Source organism: Micromesistius poutassou (genome assembly GCF_964030765.1).
Source record: "Micromesistius poutassou genome assembly, chromosome: 1".
In the NCBI taxonomy this organism is placed as follows: Eukaryota; Metazoa; Chordata; class Actinopteri; order Gadiformes; family Gadidae; genus Micromesistius; species Micromesistius poutassou.
In genome coordinates, this window is record NC_140271.1 from 9,580,037 (window position 1) to 9,606,141 (window position 26,105).

A 26,105-nucleotide genomic window follows, 5' to 3' on the forward strand; every position below is an offset into this window, starting at 1 on the left:
CCGCAAAAGAAGTCGCACAGAGCGGATTTCAACATGTCAATACGAGTGAGTACGGGATTCTAATCTAAAACGATGGATTCGCATATGTATTTAATGCGACAGCTGTTTTACATTTACTGTGTTGTATAATATTCGTTGTGTGTACGCGGCAAAGTTAGTTATGAAAGTATGCTATGCCTCTGGATGGGGACCAGCACTTCTGTAGGCCAATCATTTTGACCTAGGGTGATGTAACGTATGTTAAATTATTTTTCTACGGTGTTGTTGTTGTTTTTTACGAGCTTGTGGCTCAGTCATGTAGTTAAGAGAAACTGATCAGATTTTAATAAAGTCATGCCATGAAAATTAAACCCTTTTTGAGCTGTCTTTACTCAGCAACGTTTACAAGGACGTCCAACTGCGTAACCTACACTTTCGAAAATAAAATGTAACACATACCTGGATTACAAAAAACGATAGTATAATAACTTTTTTATTAACTAAGTACAGCAGCATGCCCCCAACAAGTAAGTCTGTGTGTGTGTGTGTGTGTGTGTGTGTGTGTGTGTGTGTGTGTGTGTGTGTGTGTGTGTGTGTGTGTGTGTGTGTGTGTGTGAGAGATAAGGTTCCCCCTGCGTCAATTGCATTCATTTGGAACCCAAACGATGATGTGCAATCTCTGGTCTTGCATGCTTTGAATACATTGTTTTATATTGAAGCCATTTGGGAACAAATAATCTTTACTAAAAGCTACAAACACAAGACACAAATCTGCTGCCTCTTCTCAAATTATGAATAAATACTTTGTTTATAACTTATATAATTCATGATTTTCCTTCATCTCTTTGTTACAGAGTGCATTGGGATTTGGAATTTCAGCATTCAAATGTACCCGATCTCTTCACCAAAGTCCTGTCTGGAGGAGTCCACTTGTACCCATGGTTGTGGAACAAACAGTAAGTCTTGATAATTCACCATAAAGGGTCAGTGAACCCAAAAGCGTTTTCTTTTTTGTTTTAAATGTGTAAATTTAAATCAGTTTAAATCAGTCTTTTATGATTGCAACATAGTAATCCATCACTCTGATGAAGGCCTAGGCCTAGCAGCAGTGTTGCGCTCTTCCTTTGTACTGCTCAACATAGTAATGCATGCCATTGTGTCACTGTTACTTAAATAAGAATGTCATTTAGAGAAAAGGGAGCACAATTCTATGTATTGGCCAGTCTCTGCCAACCAGTTTGTGAACGTTCCACTCTGCTCCGAAGGCCGGTGGTGTTCTGACGTCAAATTGCCTTATAGTCTTTAGCCTTTTAGAGAGTGTGTGTGTGGAAATGTGTCGTTATCCATTTTTATGCATTGGTAGATGTTGATGGCAACATCCGAATGAGGGTCAAGCTTCTTGGACCCTTACAATATAACAACATGCTGTGAGTTTAACAGAATGGATGCGCGCGGATGCACAGCCACTGGCTAGTGGCTGGGAGCACATCTGTTCTGCTAAACTCATGTTACATAGGTCTTGGAATGGTTTTCTGAATGTGTTTAGAAGCCCCAAAAGCGGATAAAGAGCTTTCCCCCATAGGTTAGCGTTATAGCAATTCTGTATGGCCGGCAGCCAGTGCAGATCTCTGGCTTGGTCGAATCAATTTTTGTCAGGTTTTTTACTTCCCATGGGGTGACAGGAAAACAATAATGGGGTTAAAAATCGCTGGAGTTCTCCTTTAAATGAGGGTCAATAAAGAGAAGATGGGGCTTTGCTTTGGCTGGTGTAATGGAGCTCTCGCCCCTATAGCATCGTCAGGGTTCTCCTAAAACAATGAAACTGTTGCTCCCTTTGTTGCAGAAATGCAACGTACTATAGTAGTTTAGTTTCATTGATGTCAATAGATGTGTAGTACATTCTTAAATTCTGTACATATTTTGAGCAGTCTACCTAATGTAATTGTAGACTTAAGATTGCAGTGAAATGGTGGTGTGGGTGTGAGAATGATAAAACATGCTTTATTTATCTAGTGAATCCAACAGCAAAATGTCCAGAATATTCTGAAACATTGTAACCAAGTGAATACCAAGGTGATAATAAACAGACTGAAATAGGCCTAATGAAAGTATTTGAAAAGTACTCAAATATTGTGAGTAAAAAAATAATCGATGGTCGGTTATCATGTGCCTTGTTGTGGCAAATCCAGGGCTTGAATAACAAAAGTTGTATCACCACGTTTTTTTGCTTTAGGGAAGAGGGGAGAGAGCGTATGATATCTACTCACGTCTGCTGAGGGAAAGAATCATTTGCGTCATGGGCCCGGTAAGTATTTCCTGTGCGACTCATGTTTGGTTTTTACCTGAAAACACTTTTGAATTACTCGTTTGAATTACACGTTTGAATTACTGGATAGATGTGAATCTAAAGTTTCTGCATTATTCAAAAGTGTGTATTTGAGTGTCTGTTCCAGATATTTTATTGCTTTCTCTTCCCCTTTGTTCTGTTAGATTGATGATTCAGTAGCAAGCCTAGTAATCGCCCAGTTGCTATTTCTGCAGTCCGAGAGCAACAACAAGCCCATTCACATGTACATCAACAGTCCAGGTAAAATATTCTGATGAAACATAATGCACCAAAGAATAGAATAGAATAGAATAGAGTATAATTGCTGCAAGATATATTTGTTTTAACGATATTGCTACTGGATATTAGTTGGATATTTGTTTGACGACTAGCCCTGACCTGGTATATTGAAACTACTTAGATCTGCATAGTACTTGCTTAGCCGATGTGTATTTAGTATCATCCAACCGTTCTAGACATGCTGAAATATGCTGTATAGTGCTGCACTGACTTGCTGAGCTTGTACCGGGACCTCCACAGTACTGGTACTAAAGTATATGTTTACACCTCCCAGGAGGTGTGGTGACAGCAGGCTTGGCCATCTATGACACAATGCAGTATATCCTAAACCCCATCTCCACGTGGTGCGTGGGCCAGGCCGCCAGCATGGGCAGCTTGCTGTTGGCAGCTGGCACAGCTGGCATGAGGCATTCACTGCCCAACGCCCGGATCATGGTGCATCAGCCGTCGGGCGGCGCTAGGGTAAGGCAACGGCAAAGGACAGGATGCAAGTTTGCAGTGGATGCCAATGCATGGCACGTCTTGCAATGAAGTGGCAATCTCATAGAGGGCAGAGGGAGTGTTCTGGTATGGGTATGTTCATGAGCTCTTGATTGTTGACAGGGTTTATTGTATTCTAACTGCATTTTCAATCGCTAAACAGTCCAACATTCAGTAAACTAACTAACTAAATGTCAACGCCGTAAAAAAAAATGCTACTGGTTTACAAACACTGTTTTCACATTAACAACGGATGAAGTACATGTAGACAAAGTTGTTCCTGAGACAAGAATCAGATTTGATGGTATTAATCTTTATTTATTAGTTATTGGATCTGTTAATATCTCTTATAATGCTGAATACATCTACAGCAGCGGTACATTTGATAAAGATTCACACAAACAAAGTAGGACTTCCATTACTAGCCAAGAATTTGTACGATGGTGTCAAATGATACATTTAGTATTGGGTAAACCAGAGAAGGGCAAATGTAAAAGGTATCAATATGTTGAACCTTAGGGCTAATGTAGGAATGGAGGGACGCGGTGCTGACTGTATTGTTGCAGATGAGGAGAATATTTCCTTGGTATTGCATAGATAACTTGGTTTTCAATAGCTTTTCAAAGCTTTTTTATCTTCAACTAGTGATATTTCAGTGTTAAACCGAAGGTCTGAAGAGTTTTTGGGCAATGTGGGGACATTTGGTCTGTATTTTCAGACTGCATCTTTGTATTGAAACTTTTACTTTATTTTCTTAAATATTGGAAACAATCCCATATTTGGATTTATGACTTTCGGAAATCCTGCTTTTTCAGGGTCAAGCCACAGACATCGCCATCCAGGCAGAGGAAATCATGAAGCTCAAGAGGCAGATCAACAGAATCTATGCCAAACACACCGGGCAACTGCTGGAAACCATCGGTAGGTTGTTTGTCAACACTGATGAGTAGGTTTTATTTTATAATAAGTGTGCCGTGTGTATAATTCAAATGGCATTTAGTAGTGAGGTTGCAGATTGCTACCAACTGCATTCCCTCCCTTTCCAACAAAGGGGGAGAAGCTACGGTGGCTTGTCAGTATGTCCAAAGTGACAACATGGTGGATGACAGTAACGACGAGTAACCAAATATTTTGTGAAAAGGGACTTGTGTTGTATTGTTGAACTAGACGTGCAATTTCTGAAGGAAATGCGTGTGGTTGCGTGAGCCAACTTGTCGGATGCTCAATATTCCTTGAGCACGGTAATGCTGGCAAGGCTAATGAGTGAGCACGGAAAGTTTCAAGTCCCTGGGGTACTCTGACGCGGACTTGAGATTGATTGAATAATGAGGCTGATTGTTTTTCTTTGATTGTGAGTTATTGCGCCCCCCCCCGTCGCCAATGAGGTGCTTTGCTTTTTGGAGACGTGCCGTTTCTCTATCTGTACCAACTTTGAGAACTCTGTTGAGTGGTTTGCCTTTGGAATGGTCGAAGTCTTCCATTCTAAAATGACACTCAATTCTGCACACTGCATCTTTTTAAAGAGCCAGTGAACTCACTGTTTCAGCTAGATTTCAAACGAGATAAAGCCTCTTGGGTTGTGCGTTATCCCCATGGTTACGAGTGAGTGTTATAATGAGCGATGTTGTATATGAAATGTGGCACACAGGTGTCCTAGAAGCCTAAGCCCTCACTCAGACGTTTTGGGGAGAACATAGGATTTTCCAAATAAAAATTCTAAATTGGGGACTTGTTTCAGTAACTGTTTTTAAAATGGCATAGATTACTAATGTAGACTCATATAAGACAAATGGCCATGTTTGAAAACAAAAAAATCGTTTTGGGTTCACTGGCTCTTTAAGGTTGAACTTGAAACTATACGATTTCTATTCACAGCAATTTGCATGTGTTGCTATGGTAGTATACACACGATGATATACACACGTCTGCAGAAACAATTAAATTCTGTTTAAACCAAAATGTTCTTTTACTTTAACCAACATCCTAATCCACTGGGTGAAGCGGCCGTGTTACTGACAGGTCTCTGGTCTGACCCTGGGGAACTCCCGGCTTCTCCTTTCACCAGTATCGACCTAATGCTTTTCTTTGTATTCCCCCCCCCCCCCCCCACCCCAGAGGGCGTGATGGAGAGGGACCGCTACATGAGCCCCATCGAGGCCCAGGACTTTGGCATCATCGACCGGGTCCTGGTGCACCCGCCCCAAGCCGGCCAGGACGAGCCGGAGCTGGTGAAGAAGGAGGCGGCGGCGGCGGCGGCGGCAGCAGCAGCAGCAACCCCACCCCCACCCCCGGGCACCGCAGACACACCGCAGCCCTCCGTCACAGAGCAGACCCCCCCGGGGACCAACCTGCCGTCGTCTTACAGACCCGAGCCTTGAGTCGGTCACAAGGTCTTCAGAGTTTATACTTTATTATGTTGTGAGAAGAAGAAGCAGCAAGGCTGTGGACTTTTCCACGTCGGGACTCCAAATGGTCCTGAAATGGCTTTTATTCATCATCCTGGCAATTTACCACAGGAACAAAACCAGTAGCCGTTGGCCGTTACTGTTTTTTTTTATTTGGTCCAGTGAATTGTAGTGTGTTGGTTTCTCTTTAAATGCCCCCTTCCCCCCCTCCCCCACCTTTGTACTAGCAGTGGAATAAACAGGATGTTGTAATTTACATGAGGTTGTCCATGGATTGACAAAGGCTCAGACTACCTTCTTGTGTGTGGATGGAGGGAGTGTTTTTTTTTTTTCTATTCCCCTCACTGTTGGGAAACCGGTAGACACTTTTTAATATATTTGTACAAAATTCCAAAAACATGAGCGCTAGAAGACAACATGGTCACTGGAATCAATGTACATGCAGAACACATCATTTATGAATTTATTTATACACGTTGAACAAAGTTAAATAAATAAAACCACAACACATTCAACATGAGTTATAAACTACTACATTTGCTCTAAACAAACAAGGTTTATCTACTGATGTTAGCAGTGTTATATTTAGTATTTTGCCATATTCCTTTGGGACCACAATGCAATAAACAAATTGTTCTTTCCCATTTGATTCCACATTGGTGAAATGGTCCAAACTGGTGGGAGGAACATGCCAGGACCACCAGTCTGTATGTGTGATAATGGCTTATTTTATCATTAGCGATCTGATTAGCAGGACTCACTGTCGCGTCTACCTGCATACAACATGTATACACTACAGTCCTCACCAAAAACTAAAAACTAAAGAAATAAACACCTGATTATGTCTGACCTAACTCAATGCATTAGTTACAGTATTGATGTTTAGCTTAAACACCAGAACCACACATATCTATTGCAAGCCACCACCTCCCAGCTGCTAAGGAAGGGTTATAGCGCCCCCTCCTGTTATTTCATTGTACAAATATAAAAAATACAGAACAATCCAAATTACTTGTTTATTTTTCTATGCTACAAAGCGGATACAGTTTTCACGACATTAATTAGAACCATCAGAAATAGTTACATAAAGAGACATGTTTGTATCTCACAAGAAATTAAAATGACAGATTAATAAATGTTAAGACAATTATCACTTGATTCACAATTCTTCTTGTGATTTACCACAATGACAAAACTTCCATCACTCAACCACCATAGCAAGTCAAGGGGTGGACTACGCCTACTTCATCTATCAGTGTGCCATCAAAACTAAGATATAAACATTGACTGAGAGATACATCACACACATGCTGGACTATCTTAACAAGACAACCATGCAGACTTTTCCTGGGACAATTCCATCCATCTTAAATCGTTATTATTTTTCTGTATGGCTCTGACAAGTATCTCTAATTTTATTGAATGCCTGGCTATCTGGCCATCAGAAATATATATTATAAAAGCTATCATCTATAGTTATCTGCAATATGTTGGAATAAACATTTTATTTATATCTTTATGAACTGTAACACAACGTGATTCATGATGAGTAATGCACACATTGATATTACACAAAAAATATAATTAAAAATAAAAGTATAAAGAGCTGTGCAAAATATAATCTGCAATAATCTTATTGTCTGCCCCACCATTTATATTACACACCTTTTCATGGGTTTTTCATTCTTGCAGTGACTTTAAATGTCCATATAGTTAGGGTAGCAACATTTCCTTTCACTTTTGAAGTAATTTATACAAAAGAAAAACTGTCACATGTCCGTTAGTTATCCAAAGGCTAGTATTCGGGTTAGGTTGTGAATTTAAAAAAGAATGAAAGGCACATGTAAAGGCTAATATTATCTTGGCTTAGCATCAGAACAATTATGTGGCATGAGATAGATATCGTTATACAACATGTCTTTAATCAAATTAGTATTCCTAAACATATTACGCAAGTTATTTTGACTTTATTTTCCATTGTTAAATTTAATAAAAAACAAAGTTCCTTATCAGTGCAGAGCAGCCAATACCAACACCTGGGTGTTAATTACATAATGAATTTACATGCAGGTGGTAAATTATCCATGATAAACATTTCCCTGGTTCTATAAAAAATTCACAGTATATGAAACAGAACAACGCCATAGAACGAAGCCTAAAAAACATTTTGAATCTGGATGGAAATCGATGACCTACGGGCATAATTCAGCATTTTGAAAATGAGATTGAGGTTGAAAATACTTGTGTGTTTGAAAATACGAGGCAAAAATAGAGGTGTCATACACTTTAAATTAGAATCCCCTTCCAACCCCTTTCAGTCTAGAACCAGCACAAGGAAAACAGTGTCCGGGGAACATTGTTATGACATTGAACCACACACTAAAACCAAACACCAAAGGGAGTTTGTAATTCAAGCCTTGAACTACTCACCATCTATCAGTGACTATGGCACAGTGAAATACCATTGTGCCACACATTGCCACCAGACGGTTTGATCTTCTACCCACTGAGAGGTTGTGGTTTGTCTTCAGCCAGTCCATGAACCCTGACAGTGATCTTAGTAGATCTGTAGTGGTTGAATAGTGTCCCGGCTATAGGGGACTGACCACGATGGCGATGATGTACATTTGAGTCACTTCATCACAATGGACACAATGTTCCAAAATACAAAGATACCAAGAAAAGGGACAATGAATAATTTTCTGACAACGTACACCGGTCTGCAGTGACATCATGGTTTGTTTATGTTCTACTGTAGATTTTCCACCTCACACTTGAATGGGAAGTTTGACAGCTTGTGGAATAGCACTTTGTGTACTTATAGATGCTAATTAAGATTGTGTGTGTGCATGTGCATGTACGTGTGTGTGCGTGTGCATGTACGTGCGTGTGCGTGTGTGTGTATGTGTGTGTGTATGCGTGTGCGTTTGTGTATGCGTGTGCGTCTGCGTGTGCGTGAAAATAAGTATGGATTTGCTCTTTGGGACAATGGCCGTCTTTGTGCTTTTCCTCCCTCCCCCCCCCCTCCATCTTGGTCCTGCAGGCTGGTCAATACTACACTATAACATGTTGTTGCTTGCCTACTTGTGTGTGGCCAGCAAGTCGCTAAAGATGTTGAGGAACATGTGCACATGGTGCTCCTTGAAGACCAGCGCGGGTCGGAAACGGATGGAGAGATCGCCACAGCCCCCCAGGATCACGCCTGTGGTTGGAAATCATAATGCAATGCCAAGGCAGTTAAAACAATTGCATTTTTTTTAATAACTAATACAGTAGCACTACTATAAAATGGCAAAATATATATATAAAAAAATACTATTTAAATGTATTACAAGTTTAACGATAATACATTTGCGGCCCGTTTGTGTTTCATTTAAAACATAGGATTCTGGTCGTTGTTTGTGTTGCGGAGCAAATTTAAGCTATAGCTAGATTCATCAAGCTATCAGGCATCCCGGTTATCAATGTTAGGTGAGGCAGTGATGGCACAACTCCTCAAAGCTGGGACATATTCCAGTCAAGTTTCACAACAGGTCTTCACGAGTCAAGCTCTGGTTACTATTGACGACATGTTACTGTCAACAAGTAACTTAAAAACAGGTCTACTTCTGTGAGTTTGCTACCTTCTTAATGTTTTAGATGTTTAAGAGGACAGCCACCATACAAATAGGGTCAAGCCTGTAGCCAATAAAACATACAACTATAAAACAATGAACATTTGTGGAATTAATTGAGTTAAAAATCCAGATTGAGGTGGCCACTAGTGGTGAAGTTGCAGATTGCAACCAACTGAATCCCCGCCTCCCCTCCACCCCCCCTCCCTTTCAAGACTACTGTGGCCTGTACTGGCCTTCATTGTGTAAGGTGACAGGAGGTACTTCCAAAGTAACATTTTCATAATTTTACCCTTGTTAATTAAGTCACTGGTGTCTCCACAGAACATTGGGAAGAGGATGTCTGAACGGAGGGAAGGTAGACATATGCTGCGTTTTATATTTTGCGAAAATACAACCAATCCCACCCGGGTATCTTTGTCATAGTCACCACGGACACTGTATGCTGTAGGACATGGTGGAAGTAACAGCCTTTTATGTTACTCACACACAATCCTCTTATTGCATCCATAGTTAGTAAGCTACATTCATACAGAATTTGTTAAAGACATTTTCAAGTTTGATTGAGGTAAAAAGTGTAAAGTAAAAGTAAAATTGTACCGTTATTTCTGGCCTGGAGGATGAGTTTGTCTCGCACAGAGGCATTGCAGGCGTCGATGGCACAGAAGGTGCCTTGTCCGCGAGCTCGGCTGAGCAAGGCAGGGTACTTTGCCTTGGGAAAGCACACACAGAGAGAGCTGGATCAACAAGATATCTTACTACGACTACAACCTTACTACTCATTACTAGCTTCTGCCACAGAGGCCAATCCTTGAGTTATTGCAGAAAAACTCAACATAATGACAGTGGTAACAAAACGAAAGGATACAGAATGAAAAAGGCATGGCTTAGATGCTAGTTGCAATACTACCTCAGCATGCAAAGATTGTAAACCCGATACAAATTCATACATTGCAAAGGACACATGTAAACCTGAGGTAGTATGTTTGGACTGTCCTACCTGTAACTCATACAGGCCGCCTAGGAGTGCCTTTCCTGTACGGGTAACCTCAGCCAGAAGGTTCTCCTGACGAATGATGTTGAGGACCTCTGCGAGCAACAGGGTCTTAGAGGGGTCGCCCATCCAGGTGTTGAAGATACGATACGGCTGTAGAAAGAAAAAAAAAAACACACAGCACGACATGATGCATACTGCAATGCTGCAACGCTGAATTATGTAATAATAGTGTGTGTGTGTGTGTGTGTGTGTGTGTGTGTGTGTGTGTGTGTGTGTGTGTGTGTGTGTGTGTGTGTGTGTGTGTGTGTGGCCGAGGGGTCTGAAACCCCCCAAGATATGTTCATGTGCGAACATATCTTCACAGGGTTTAAGCCTTGGAATTCCATATTACTACTAGGATGTAAATATTTGTAAATAAATACAGAGAGAGAGAGAGGGAGAGATGAACAGAGAGTGAGAGAGAGAATACGTTTGTCAAGGGGGTAAAGCTTATACAGTACAGCACATAACACAACACACTAGAGAGCAGCGCAGCGGCAACCCAGACAGACCTTGTCCGTCTCCAATTCGTCCTTGTAGAAGAAGCCCCCCGTCAGCATCTTCTTGCTGAAGGAGACGATGTCCGCCGGGTCCTCGGCCCCCCAGTGCTCGTGGGCCCAGAACTTGCCCGTGGCCCCACCCCCCGTCTGGACCTCGTCCACATGGAAGGCACAGCCATGCTGGGGACACAGCCATTGTTCTCGGGGTAAGAATCCCAAAGTTGCACCCAATGAAAATATACCAACCAGCCCTGGTTGCGGACAGTGACACATCAGTCGCCCAGCAGTGTAATATGGAATATGGAATAGGGATGAGGGAAGAGAGATTACAACTGTCCATGCGATTAACATAAGGTTATAATGAGTAGCCCCCAACAAACAGAAGCTGAATTCAGGGTTTACGTTACGACAGCGATGTCCTGTTATTGGCCCGGTTGTCATGGAATAAATATCGAGATTGTGAGACAGTGTTTGGAACCTAGATTGCATTAAAGGGCAAAACACGCTCACAACTGTCTCAGCCTGGTTACAGGGAGGGGGCGGTTTACAAGAGATCCACATGTAAAGGTTTCAGGTCCGTCTGCGTAGCTCGGCAGTCTCAGAGAACGGGCAGCGACGTGGCGAGCATGATGTTCCAGTTTTATTCTTTAGATAATGTTGTGGATCATGTTTAATAACAGAATTGCGATCTTTGCCATATATACACAATACATAAGACTCTAAGAGGAGTTCTGGCTTGAATACTTTATAGGCCGTGTATGTATACTGGATTCACGGTTGCCGCGGTGACCTCTCCCACCTTGCTGGCGATTTTGCGGAGGCTCCTGAAGAAGTCGGCGGAGGCGTGGTTGTCTCCTCCCTCCGCCTGGATGGGCTCGATCACGATGCCCGCCACCGGCATGCCCCTTTGTCTCCACTTGACGATCAGATCCTCTGTCTGGTGGACACGTGCACCCACACACACACACACACACACACACACTCTTATTACATGTTCGGAGAAAACACCTGGGTAGAAAACACCTGGGTCATTGCATGACCTTTTTAAGGTCATGACCTTTTCAAGGTCATGCAATGCTCATGAGTAAAACACACACACACACACACACACACACACACACACACACACACACACACACACACACACACACACACACACACACACACACACCTCCTCCAGGCAGCGGGCCTCCTCCTGTGCGTTCTCCCTGACGTGTTCCTCCAGGGGATACTGGAGACTTGGGAAGGGGGCAATGGGCCAATCAAAGGAGGGCACATCAACCTTGTGGATGGGTTTGGAGTGAGTTGTCGCTAGGCAACCTGGGAGACGTGAAGCATGACAGTAATCCGGAATTAATTTTGCTCACTTTACCTCACCGTGTGTGTGTGTGTGTGTGTGTGTGTGTGTGTGTGTGTGTGTGTGTGTGTGTGTGTGTGTGTGTGTGTGTGTGTGTGTGTGTGTGTGTGTGTGTGTGTGTGTGTGTGTGTGTGTGTGTGTCCGAGGGGTCTGAGACTCCCAGTCACAGGGTTCAGAGGGGTTAAGCCTTGTAATTACATATTACTTCTAGGAGGTAAAGAAAATTCAATAAATACAGAGAGAGCGCAGGAGAGAAAGGCAAAAAGAGAGAGAGAGGGCGTGAGACTAAGCTGGTCAAGGGATTAAAGCCTGTAGTATTGTAACCTACCCAGGGTTCTTCCATGGAATGCCCCTGTAAAAGACAGAATGCTGAGCTCTGGACAGCCTGGAGTCTGAAAATAAGAGTGAATCATATGGTCATTGGTAAACACCTACAACTCTAGTGTTGAAAGTACCTTTGTAACTTCAAATCGACCCCCCTTGTCTGTACATCACTTCACTTATTATAAACATGCATTTTTTGACTTGGCATACTTTGGGGTTTTATATATTTTTTACTTTCAATTACACTCTTGCATCTTGAGCTGAGTCATTGTAACAGCAGCGGTTTTCTACGCGGTATCAATACATGAATGTGACTGTTCCCATGAGGCTGTGAAGCAGTGAGCTTGAGGTGCCCCCCCTCCCCCTACCTGGTTGATCATGCAGGAGCTGAGGTCTGCGTCAGAGGGAATGCTGCTTCCACGCTCCTTGTTCTACACACAACACACACACACACAACACATACACACAACAGAACACTATAGAGCTAGAAAGCTACGATTTGTTGTGAAAATGTGCAGTTTTGTTCAACTGTTTGCGGAAGGAAATGCAAAAACAGTGTTGTGACTTTAAGGCAGGTCAACGTCGTCTGTTTGTGTTGCGAAAAAGGTACAAATTATTGACCCATGGAACTTTCCAATGTCATTATGAAGGAGAGGACACAGCACAACGATGCAGTCTTCCCTGTACTCACCCGGTACCAGATGAACATGGCTTTATAAGCGTTCTCGTTGGAGCAGGACCCACACGCCATGTTTTGAACACGATTTAGTCCCTTAGGGGCCACCTATAGTGGAGAGAACACGAGGAAGGTTGAAATTGAATAAAGGTTCAGGAAGGATGACTAAATGAGTGTGACAGTTACATTTGATTTGTGATATAAAGTTATACATACAAAGTATAGCCAATGACGACCAATTTGTTCACTCATTTTACCTGTCCTCCTAACCTGTACTGATTTCACCTGTATCACTCAGGTTAATTGTTCACCACTGTTTGGCTCATAAGCAAGATATTAAAACCGTGGTTTTAAAACCGTGGTTTTAATATCCAACCTTAATCTCAGACTGGCTATTGAATAGCGTCCCGATGCATCTCTCAGAGTGAGACGGTGTGTGAGCTTGCATAACCATGTTTCATAAACCACTGGTTTTTACCAAGGAATGCCCAGAAATGTTGGAGGAATAATCAGAGAAATTGAAAAAAGGTTCAGGAAGGATGACTAAACGAGTGTGACAGTTACATTTGATTTGTGATACAAGGTTAAACATACAAAGTACAGCCAATGACGACCAATTTGTTCACTGATTTTACCTGTCCTCCTAACCTGTACTGATTTCACCTGTATTAATTTTACCTGTCCTAACCTGTACAGATTTCACCTGTATTTCCTTTTCCTGTCTAGCTGCCCTTTGTTAGCATGGGCCTGTTTTCCTGACTCCCTTGGGAAGGTCAAGGAACCAGGGCTCCAACTGATATGGCACGGCTCGTCCCTTTATGAGATTCTGAGGAGTTCCATCAATCGATGACTACCATCTGGTTAACCTATACCATCATTTTATTGGGGAGAAGAGCTGTTCTCAGCATCCTGACCAGTCTGCCACTGTATAAGAAGTCCTTGCTGTTGTCAATGCTTTGGACTTCTCCTTGCTTAGCTCTTAGAGAGACACAGGGCGAACTCCCATCTGAGGCCTCAGATTATTGTATTTACATACATATATGTATGTTTGTTGTATGTTTGCTGTATGTTATAGTGTGTTTATTACTGAAATAAATTAGCCTAATTGTTATAAATTCAGATGACCCTTTATTCTAAAACAGATTAAACAGAAACGATTGACTTGGTCAGAAATTTCTAACCCGTACTTATTTCACTTGGTAGACTTGGTAAAGTCTAGATTAGGCTTTTTCCTGAGTTAATAGCCAAAATGGCTTATGGGTGTGTTTGTGTGTTTGTTTTACTCACCGTAAGCAGACCTTGGTTGAGTTTGTCCACAAAGCTTTCAGGTGGAAGGATTCCAAGTGCCGGTCTGTTCACAAATACACTCTATCAAGAGATAGAGGGAAAGAGGAAGTGAGACAGAGATAGAGATACTCACCAACAGATCACCTGGGAGTTACGCAAATATTTGTATTTCACCCCTTAATCAAAGTAATTTCAACTGGACACCATTGAGTAGAAAATAGACCACATTGTATTGTTAGGTTTCTGGAGGACTTACGGCATTGTTTGGATCAGATACAACTTTCAGGAGGGCTGGATGATTGTAGCCTAGGAGATGGATGGAAAGAAAGAGAAGTCTGGATGTGAAATATTTATAATATTATACACTGTATAATATAATAGTTCATTTGTCAGTACAATGATAAAGTGTACAATGATAAGATTTTGAAGTCCTTTGCCAAAAATACACCATAGAACCAAGACGCAATGTTCAATCCTTTATTCACGTCCTGCTACGTGGTTGACATTTTACTTGGCACTCTAATACTCTGTGCTACTCTCTCTCCCATCATGTGGGTTAAATTCCTTACCTTCCAATCATCACCCGTTCTAGTAAACATACAAAAAGGTATGTTTACTAGAACATACCTTTTTACGAGATTGATATTTTTACAAAAAAACCAAAGACAAACTGCCCTCACCCTCTCTAGGTTGATAGTTTGTGTGGTACCTCATACCTGGGGGACACCTGGCACACACCTGGCACACAGGCCAGGTGGTCCGTGGGGGATCTGTTGTTATACTGATACATGAAAGAAGGCTATCTAATGCTAATTCCAACCACCAAAAAGCTTCCTGGTCAACTCCTCGACTACAGTGCGAGACAGGGTCTGGCAGTGAGGGGGATGAGGGCAGGAGAAAGGAGTCTTCATATTATGTGTTTGGTCCACTAACAGTGGGGGGTCAGAGACTAGCTGTTTATGAATTAATAAATGATTCTTAACTAGAATTACTAACGTCTTGGACTTTAGCTTACATGCACACCTCTGGGTGATTGGGTATCATAAAATAATAGCGGCCCCTATGTATATTACCATGTCAGCTCATAAGAAAGACTCAAGGCTACTGTAATGAGAGCATAAGAGGTAGATTCAAAACAGCGATGACCCACTTACTGAAAATCATTTCAGAGTCAATGAGGATCAACCCCGTCAGCCAATTTAACAATTCCATCTCATTTGTGTGTTCCTCTGACCAACAGCTGTTGGCCTCATGCAGGATACGTACAAATGTTTTGAGATAATACAATAAAAAAAAAAAAAAGGCCACATTCATCTGCTAGCTCCAAATCCCCCTCACTCAGGTTAATTGTTCACCACTGTTTGGCTCATAAGAAAGCTAAAAAACCACCATTATTAAAACCATTGGTTTTAATATCTAACCTTAATCTCAGACTGGCTATTGAATAGCATCCTGATGCATCTCTCAGAGCGAGATGGTGTGTGAGCTTGCATAACCATGTTTCATAAACCAAGGAATGCCCGGAAATGTTGGAGGAATAATCCGGTGGGGGGGGGGGGGGGGGGGGGGGTGTCTCTCAGGTAAAGCCTTGTTTCCACCGAGTGGTACGGTGCAGTACGGTGCGGCTCGGAGCAGGACAGTTTAGTTCCGCTAAATCTGGCTTGCGTTCAATCAACGTGTGTGTAGCTACCGTACCGCACCGCTCGGTCGGTAGGACTCACCAATAGGGATGGAGGCGATCTGAGTGTAGACGTCCAGCATGCGGTTGCCGTCCACGTCCACCAGGAAGTTGCCCCGGCTCTCCTCGTAGTTGCAGAAGAAGTTGATGGCGATGTTATTCTGAGGAGGACATTTAGCATCAGCCCCAAATACACTATCAATACGTTTCGCACAATAGATTGGCCACTTTGGGCTTTTTGTGTAATACACTGAAACTTTTCCCTATGTGTTATTGAGCCATAATTTTTTCAACCTATCTTCAGATCTGTAAATTAAGATGATAATTTCTACATTTTTTTCATCACTTCAAGACAGTGGCAAGAGTCCTGCAGAGGAGTGTCATCTGTTAGTCATGCTTCAATTTGACAATGGTCTACAGCATTACCTCACAGGCCTAATTTAAAAGGACTCATTGGTTAGGCATAGTAAAAAGTCCAAACTGTTTCCAAACATCAGATAAGCTGTTAAGATAAGCTTCAGTACAGTACTACACTGTCTATATGTATTGAACAAGCAACGGGCATCCATGTGCATCGAAGTGTTACATAATGGCTCACCGCATCTTTGTCTCCATGACTAGAAATTAAATAAATTCAGCGGGGCAAAAGGAGAACGTTGATAAACGCTCAAACAAAAAGTTACAAGCAGGAATTCTTTAAATCAACCGTCTAGATTTAAAAAAATATCTATAAACTGGAGCACATGCTTTCAGACAGGTTGGAAAGGAAAGGACAGTATTAAAACATATAATACGAGTAGTAAAGTTGATTTCAACTAAAATAACATTTTAATGAGGATTTATATGATAAGACAACCGTGCTCGCCTGCTCCTTGCCTACACACCCCCTTGCCCACACACACACACACACACACACACACACACACACACACACACACACCAGATTCACCAGATTCACCAGATTCACCAGGCATGTAAATATCAAAAGGGATCATGCGCACAGATGCACTGAGTTTTGGCTTTGTTGGAGGCTGTCTTCAGTTATCAGTGACCTCCTAGAGACACAAAGGCGCTGGCTGTAAGCCCTCTCTCTCTTCCTCTTCAGTAATGTTGCTGTACTTTCCAGTAGAGCCAAATGGAAAAGATCCAATGTGACGATGTTCAATATTTAACCAGAACATGGCATTCATTTGGTATTTGATCCGGATAACAGAAGTAACCATTGTAAATCTGATCTTTACGTCATCTTAGAATAGATAGTGTTCCATTGTGTTTCAGTTATCATGATAGCGTGGGGACCATGCAAGAGAGAGAAAAAAAAAAAAAGGACACGGTTCGCACACGCACCCAACCCCCTTCATTTCAACTTGATGTCATGTGACATGTCCTCTCTTGCAAAAAAATAAATCCCAACATCCCAAGATGCAGGACTGTTAATTAAATACAAAAATATATACATTGGAATAGGTTGTCACGATACAGAGTTTGACATTCTTATCAATCCAGACATTTTAGCCCTTGTCTCCTAGATTTGAAAGATCTTCATAGTGAATGCATGATCTGCTGTACACACACAGAACAAACTAATAGGCCTGCTATGTTCAATTATAATACATGTGCACGCGCCGATGGTCACCCGATGCCACTAGATCTTGCGACGTGGAAATAAAAGCCGTCCTTAATACGTCCATTCATCATTCCTCATGTACATTCAAAAACACTGTACACTAAAATGTTGTATTGGCCGTTTAACGCTTACCTGAATCCGTCCCATTTGTTTGGCCAGCTCCTAAAAAATGGAAGGAAACAGAGGTGTCACAGTCAGTGAAGTGGGCTCAAAGTGCGTTTGTGCGCGTGAGTATGCAAAATGTGGATTCTGTACACGTGTGTGTGTGTGTGTTACCTGAGACCTGGGCCCAGGGACCTGTGTCTTCATGATGGGCCGGTCATAATCATAGTCTGCCTGGGTGTTGACCGCTGCCTTGCTGACATACCTGCAGCCTAGCAGAGGGGAAAAGCACCGGTCAGCCGCTAACACACATCAACCAGTTAACCATCAACCCAATTTCATTTCGGCTAACACATGAAATGATTTGTGACCCCGAACTCTTCACATCGCTGTGCATGTGCTTCCCCCACACATTGGTTTGACCCTATCCAAACATGATGTAATGGCGTGATTTATAATATCCGAGTGAATTGGTCGTGGCTATGAATTATCAGCCAGTCAGTTTGTAAAGAGGGGACCTTGAAAGGTTTCAATAAAGAAAATCTCTAAATATCTCGCAAAGTATGCACACTATGAAAAACAGGCAACAGACAGACACACAAAACGTGAGGGCTGAAAGTTGACTACCACGCCCACATGAGATGTTCCTTAGGGCCAGAAAGGTCTCCAATGCAATCACAGACTATACAATTAACAGTGAGGCCTGGCGGCTATTTAAGACCAGGGCAACAAGTGGTAGAAATGAAACAAGCCTAGAGAGACAGCTCGCATTATAGAGCTTCATTCCAAAGCCTGTCATTCACCAGTAAGGGCTCACATTCTCCAATGAATGCACACACTCTCTCACATTGATGACATAGTTAGCTATGCTAACAAGACATTGAACATCTTGTCTGGTTAGGGGGATTTGCGAAAAAAAACTTTACACTTTCAGCAGAAGTTGAGTATTAAAAGCAAAAACTGCATACTGTCACGGCCTGCAACACCAAGATATTTCATTTTACACCTATATTGCCAAGACAGAGAACAAAGGTTATTCTCTTCACCGCGGATAAGATCATTGACAGATCGGATGGCATGGTGTGTATCCTTGACCCAGCCAACTCTGATACTTCTCTACCTGTCTATAATTGACAGTATGGAAATGTTTTACTAATCATGAACTGCATGAACTTTGGCTTGTTATCTTTCATTGAGTGGCGGCTAGTAAGGTCTTTCTGGATATGTTTAAGTTTATACTGTTTCACAGTATAGAAAAATTATCATTTAAATCCACAAACAACATATTTGTAATCCAGGGCATATAAAGACCGGGACCAGAAAATAATTACTTTCTTCGCATTGAAACCCATTCATATTTTACGATCTCATAGGGGTGAACCGGAAAGGGCGGGACTTCCGCCACTCTATACTGTATTTCCGTGGGCCGTCGCAATCCAAGGTGGGCGAGGCCATGAATACTAGTTCACCAAATGACGTCAGTCGGTGAGGCTTTTCTGATCCGCTCGTTTATGCGTCTATTTTCTTTCATTTGCTAAGGCTTAGCAGGCTTGCTTCATTTGCAGGCAATCGAGGTGGAAGAACTTTTTCACGTTCAGCATGCATTTGGAACTCTGAGTGACCTATCATATTTCTAAAGGAACAAGCACTAAACGGTTTCTCAGGGAATTACACATTCAAATTACAATAAAAACATAAACATATATATATAGGATGGTAAGAGAATAAATGACATACATTTGTGACTAAAAGCTGCAGCCAACAGACATGTTTTGAGCCCTGAATTAATAGAATAGTAGTTGTTGAGGCAGACCTCACATGTTTGCGCAATGTTACCTCAGATGTTCATGCAATCATAAAGAGATTCCTATTCTGATATATATGATTTGCATATTCTTTGATCATGACTAACAATGAGACCGAGTAACCGACTGTGTACTGTGGCATTTTATTATGACATGCTAATTTTAGTGTGAACTCCGGTTTATGAACTCAAATGTTGTATTATCTGCAACAACGCAGAGCCTCAAAACAAACCCTTGCTGGGTCAGCACCGGTGTCATACGTCCTCCTAAAAGAGCAGATCCCATCCAATGTGTGCGTGAGTTTGTGCTGCCGTATGGGGTGCGGTGTGCAATCGTTACCTGATGCGGGAAAGCGCAGGCTGTTGTGCACGGAGACGACGAGTTGCTGTCTGAGGAGGGCAGACGCCATAGCTGCAGCGAGCGGTAGGCAATTGACTGCCCCGGACGTTGGGAGACGAGAATATATGCAGGTTATCCTCACCGTTCACCCGCACAACACCTGCACAGAGTGGGAGGGTGAGAATCCACCTACTGTGACCTTTGGTCATTAATGCTTTACTCTGCCCTAGGTCAAAATGGCATATGGCTATTGCTGATTAAGAAAAAACAACTTGCATAAAATATAACACCCTGGAGGGTTGGGATGCAACCATGACATATTGTTGGTGACCTAGTTAATGCTGAATGAGGTGCTGAATGACATGCACGAAATGAGTGCAGGGATCTAGATACAATACAACGTAGTAAGACATGAACATTATTCATTCAGCAAATGCATATATAAATATTTATATTATTATTGTTTTTTAACAGAAATTAAGCTACAAGTATACTCAACCCTATGGGAACACAGGACAATATCCAAGCTTTATTATAGTATTACAATCATCAAAATCCTGGATGATTTCAAGTCTCCTATCATGAACACCGTGCTCTGGTCTCGACCGTTTGAAAAGACTGCAATGTTGTTCCGATGGAAATTATGCAACACAGAGACTGGATAGAACTGGTTCTGGGGGGCCAGAGAGTTACACAAGGCTCCATTAGAGAGAGGGAAAGCAAGAGTGAGCAGCAGTGAAAATAGCAGATTAGATATTAAGAATCATCTTTTATTTATCCATGTCTTCAGATATTTGGTAACACTTGAGCATGCCATTTTATATTGCTATTTTGTACAAGTTGATTAAATAAAGTTCAAAGCTCTTTATTTAAACTGGATCATGTGGAGCAACCACCATGTTTCCCGAGAGAGGGAAGTTGTTTGATGAAAACATTGTCTACACATATTTGTGAAGATGGGATATCACATTCCAAACAGACCTTCCATCTTCATTATTTGACACTCAAAGCATCCAAAGTGTTCTTTAATGTGATGTAACCGTCAAGACAAAAGCTGGCACCGAACAAGTCAGCAGCTAATGTTTTCAGGAGTTGGAGAAGAGGTCTAATCTGATTATTCAAGGCTTCCATTCAAAAGACTTGAACTTTGAAATAGATTCACTCTCTAAAAAGCAGATGCATTTTGCAGCCTATTAAGTGGATTTGGAAACACTGACACCATTGCATTGCAGCTTTTAATTGAAAAGAGGTCTGCCGGACAATGGCTCATGAATACAAGTCTAATTTTATTTAGATGTCTTTTGTTAGGCCTTCTGAAAGGGTAACAAAGTATAGAATGTTTTTGAATTTCCAAATTCTAATGATGATATACATATATCTTCATACATGTAGATGTTAACATCGAGCCCAAACTTGGTTTAACACTCAGAATTGACTGAGAAAAGCTGGAACAGTGTTTTTTTCTGTCTAGGTTTACCTAAGTAGACGCTCATCGTTATTCATCTCACATCTACTATTCACTCGAGATTCTTGACTATAGAATCTACACACAAATGCTCCCAAACTTGGTATGCAGATCTCACTAGCATAGCTTCCTTGCTTGCTTTTAACATCTGATTTAATCTGGGACACACAGATACCACAAGAAACGCAGAACAGAAACGATAAGAAATTGCAATCATATTGAGAAACAATATGATTCACAATGTGCTCATCACAGCTCAGTCTTTTCCTTCTAGCACATTGTCTTACCTGACGTGACCTGATTGTGGTTTTTAGAAATAGCTTTGAGTTTAGTGTCCTAATGGCTCCATTACAGGAAATGTGGGGATTGATTATGTAGGCACTGCACCAGGTGGCCATTACACTATTACACACCAGTCTGAGTTTGCTTGCTGTAAGAGGTTTTTCAATTAGTTGTTTCATTATTATCTAATTATTATAAGTCACCTGACAGGACCAGACAAGCTAAATACATACATATCTATCTTTTCCTAATTACTCACAAAGTTCATGTTGAGTCTCAACAAATTTATCCTACAGGGATTAATAAAGTTTTTATCTACATATAATCCACGGGTAGTTAACCCCGTATATAGACAAATAGTTTAAGCAAAAACAAAAAATAAAGTATAGACAAAATGTAGAATTGTATACAAGTGAAAGAAGATTGAGTTAGTCAGTTACATGTCCTTCAACCCCATAGAACAATGATTAATAACTATCACTATAAGCAGTTATGAAAGGTATTCACAGCCCACACACCGCCGACCCAGGCAACCAGGCAGCACGTCATTTCTCCTTGACACAACAATGCCTCAGAGAGGGGCATTTGTTCTTCAGCTCTGGGTCTTTTTTTACTCCCGAAAACGCACACACGCATACATACAAGCACACACAGACACACACTGATTCTGGACAACCTGCAGGCAAAATGGTGCATCACGCTAAGAGTAATTACTGTAAATTACACTGTGACTCATGGAATGAGATATCAACACTACGTTATACACATGTTAGGGAGGGGGTCCTATACAGTATGTGTCTTCTTGAATACATTCTGCAGTTCATTTCTGATGTTATGCCAGAAAAAACGAATGAAGCATGAGATAAAAGGCAGAGATAATAGGATCATCTTGGTAATAGTTGTAGTTGTATAGTTGTAGCATAAATGGAGGAAGCATTACAGTCCACAAATAAACTTCAAAGCTAAATCACAAAGGTTGCTAGAATATATAAAACGATTCTACAGTGCACAATTTTGAATTCACAAATCACATTATACTTTAGTAGTTAAACTGTGATAATATAGAGAGCATATATGAGGATGGACAACCACTTCTAAAATGGCCATTTCCAAGCAATGACCATTGGCTGAGGGGCACTGTTACATAAGCTGTTACAAAACAATGTAGAATTTGATTTGGCATTATAAAAAAGAACATGAATAGCCCAAAAAAGGTATACGATTTTAGATGAGGTTATTCATTTCTATATTTATTTTCAGATGAATGTTCTGTGCCTGCAATACGGTTGTACCGGTTGCAATTACATCATCTGAGAGCCCAGTACATTTGACCAACTTTACCCAATATAATGGTTAGTTGCTTGTCCACTAGTTACAGGAATGGAACGAGAAAGGTGAACTGGGTAGCCAAAAACAGAGTGACCAGGCCTAAAATAAGGAGGGGAAAACAATTCTTGGACAACCTGCATTTGCTTTTGGTGAACCATGTGAGAAACAGCCCTTTTCACACCTCACAAAGACCTGAACACTGAGCCCTACCACTGAACACTGAGCCCTACCACTTGGCTCAGTCAATACGTTTACATGCACAGCACACGTTTAATTGCACCGCAATTGGACAACTGCAATTGTCCGGTTATACATGGCAGTGAGTAAATCGATTCATTGGCCGAAGCATTTCATGCATGCATTTCATTTCAACTAGTGGTAATAGAGCCACCGGCTAACCTCTTTAAGTCACCACCAGCAACAACAAACTCAGGCGGCATTCAAGAAAAATGTTTTCAGTAGACAGCTGTCAGTTCACTGCGGGTCCATATAATTTCTCCAACGCTCCCGAAGTGAACTGACAGCTGTCTACTGAAAACATCGCTTTCTCCTCAATATCGCGTTTTAATCTGGACTTCAGAGAGTCAAAGCCAAAGTTCCTTTCCCCCTTCTCCACCATGGGCGAGATAACCCCCACTAGGAGTCTTTACTTGTTGTGAGAGTACCCCAGAGTTGGAGAACCCGACGCAGTCTGTAAGACTGCACAACACCGGCTTCCTCCATCTTCTGCGCCAGCTTTTTAAATAAATCGCAGATCTGGAGTGAATTGACAGCTGTCTACTGAAAACCTCTTTCTCCCGCCGGAGCAGCCCCTCCACCACCCGTCCGTATACGCCATTCCCCCAATTCCTTAATCTTCCCCATGGGCGAAATAACCCCCAATAGGTGTCTTTACTTGTTGTGGAAGTATCAGAGTCTGAGACCCGACAGTCTTTAAAATTCATAATATCAGAGAATATCCCCGTCAGTTCAGCCGCAGCGCAATGAATGAATAAAGATCGTAAACACGTCGGAGGAAAAAAACATTTACTTTGACAGTATGTGCCCAAAGTTACCACTTTACAACCTCGTTGATGACCCACATTTAGAAAAACATGTACTTTTAATTCAGCCTTGGGTGAAATCGAAGCGTAGTGTCTGTGTGCTTCCACCTTTACTGAATGCATGCCATGCGCGCTCCCACGGCTGGGGACACAATTCTTATAGGGGGTGACTACATTCACAGGTTTCCTTCATCTACTGCGCCTTTTTAAATAAATCGCCGTTTCTCGTTTTCTGACGGCGACAACACGACTATTGTCTCCTTATACTTCTGGCTAACGGCCCCCAGAAAAGAACTCGAGCATGCGCAGAACGCATAATCCCATCCCAATCCGTACATGCACGCTTAATGCGACTAACAGTCGTATAATCTAGGGGTCTTAATTTGACTATGAGAAACCCAATTCTTTCGATTTTAGCTCTACTAAGGTGTATACATGCATCGTAAAAATCCAATCATAGTTGGACTAACCCAATAATTCGACTTTCGAGTGTCATGTAAACGCACTGACTGTCTAGATAAACGCAGGATCAGAGCTCAGATCAGGTTAGCCTTAAATAACCCCATCGTTTTGTTCTGAATGACTTGTGTTAGCCTTAAATAACCCCATAGTTGTTTTGTTCTGAATGACTTGCATATTTTGTAAGTCATTCATGTAATTTACATGACTGACTGAATACGCAAGTCATTCAGAACAAAACAACTATGGGGTTATTTAAGGCTAACCTGATCTGAACTCTGATCCTGCATTTATCTAGACATCACTTGCCTCACTGGCTGGCTAGATAATGGCAGCTCTTACTCGGACGTTGAGCCATTCTGCATGTTTTGGTCCAGGGCGGTGATTTTGGTGTCATAGAAATGGTAGGTGACTGCATTTCACCAATGCCCTTTGAAATGGGGAATATTTTAATGAGAGCCTAGGTGATTAAATAAATAGGAAATTAATACTCCTGCTTAACTCTGATCGGAAAATGATTCTCAGTGAAACGTAACAAGGTCTGTAGGATACCTTCAGCCTTTGAAGACAACATGAAACAGGGATATACTTTCCTTATATACAACCCTCTTATGGCAAGATCCTGAAAGAAAGTATTTATTTTGGAAGGAGACCAAAACCTACATTTTAATTATTAAGGTACTGATACACTGGGCCTATAGGTGTGGTGGGATTAGGAGCAACGGTGAAAGACGTCCCACAGCATAATACACCAGACAACGCTGAAAGGAACGTTGATAGACATGCATCCTCAAATTTCCACTTCAACCACTGCTGCAAGACTGTCTGCATTCAGCTGGGTTGTGAAGACCAGTGGTCTACACCAGAAAATCCTTTCAGAAACCTCCTTTCTTTGAGCTCCCATCAGTCCATTCAAGCCTATTATCCAAATGGTACATGGCATTGGCCATTTTACCATTCGGCCTTAAACACCACTTTACTGCACGACATAATAACCATGTCACGTATCAACAGGATTTACTGCAATGTCTACATGACAGCATGAGTGAGCACAAAGGCAGCAATGGGGGACGGTATGGTCCTTTGAAGTCATATGCTAGGATTTGACTGCAGTGTCCAGCTGTTGGTTGGATATGATATATATCGTCATAAGTCAATCTAATTGGCTAGATCATTGCATTAGCAGATTATAAAATAGGGCAATTTATATTATATATTAACATTTGCCATCTGCAGCAGCTACAAAACATACACCAAATGGTTAAAACAACCTTGCATGAGACACATTTTTCAGCTTATATGTCTGTGTGCTAGAAAAAGATGGGTCCTTTTGTTTCAAAGTGGCAGCTGTATTCGGTGTTCAGATAATGTGACATGACCCTCTTGGTACAATAAGGGATTAATCAACAAGAGGGCTTGTGTGTCCTTCCCCACCCTATGCATTTTTTGTCATGACAAAGGGTCATTTGCTGATATGTGTGGTTTGGTTCGGCATGGTTTATCTATACCTCGCCAAAAGATGAGCCAAGGGCATTTATGTAGCCCTCATCCGAACACAGGGATGCACCTAAATACTAAAAATACATGAATATATATATATAAGCTGTGAACTATGAACTGTATAGCTATGAACGTTATCTATTCATCTATATACGCAAACATTTTAAATAAACATTTGGTCTCATTTTTATG

General features: G+C 41.6%; 2 protein-coding genes across 5 annotated transcripts in view; one reads left to right on the plus strand and one right to left on the minus strand.

Annotated features, from left to right (window-relative positions):
- On the plus strand, window positions 1–6,626 carry clpp (caseinolytic mitochondrial matrix peptidase proteolytic subunit). The gene is made up of 7 exons (XM_084488259.1): window positions 1–45; window positions 834–935; window positions 2,213–2,284; window positions 2,470–2,566; window positions 2,880–3,067; window positions 3,901–4,006; window positions 5,201–6,626. Exons 1-7 carry the CDS (start codon window positions 34–36, stop codon window positions 5,461–5,463), a joined length of 840 nt encoding a protein of 279 aa, XP_084344385.1. The 5' UTR covers window positions 1–33; the 3' UTR covers window positions 5,464–6,626.
- abat (4-aminobutyrate aminotransferase) overlaps window positions 6,493–26,105 on the minus strand; it is a 22,755-nt gene continuing 3,142 nt past the window's right edge. For 2 of the 4 annotated variants that reach the window (XM_084488251.1, XM_084488254.1), the window contains exons 2-16: window positions 19,836–19,995; window positions 17,866–17,963; window positions 17,722–17,751; window positions 16,006–16,123; window positions 14,541–14,590; window positions 14,285–14,365; window positions 13,013–13,105; window positions 12,690–12,752; window positions 12,326–12,389; window positions 11,812–11,960; window positions 11,440–11,577; window positions 10,653–10,820; window positions 10,105–10,251; window positions 9,705–9,816; window positions 6,493–8,692 (exon numbers count right to left, since the gene is read on the minus strand). In XM_084488251.1, the coding sequence (XP_084344377.1) occupies window positions 8,571–8,692; window positions 9,705–9,816; window positions 10,105–10,251; window positions 10,653–10,820; window positions 11,440–11,577; window positions 11,812–11,960; window positions 12,326–12,389; window positions 12,690–12,752; window positions 13,013–13,105; window positions 14,285–14,365; window positions 14,541–14,590; window positions 16,006–16,123; window positions 17,722–17,751; window positions 17,866–17,963; window positions 19,836–19,905 (1,503 nt within the window). In that variant the 5' untranslated portion in view covers window positions 19,906–19,995 and the 3' untranslated portion in view covers window positions 6,493–8,570. Of the gene's footprint in view, window positions 8,693–9,704; window positions 9,817–10,104; window positions 10,252–10,652; window positions 10,821–11,439; window positions 11,578–11,811; window positions 11,961–12,325; window positions 12,390–12,689; window positions 12,753–13,012; window positions 13,106–14,284; window positions 14,366–14,540; window positions 14,591–16,005; window positions 16,124–17,721; window positions 17,752–17,865; window positions 17,964–19,835; window positions 19,996–20,334; window positions 20,443–26,105 lie in introns of those variants that run through there. The other 2 variants (XM_084488253.1, XM_084488252.1) reach the window with 2 other exon arrangements.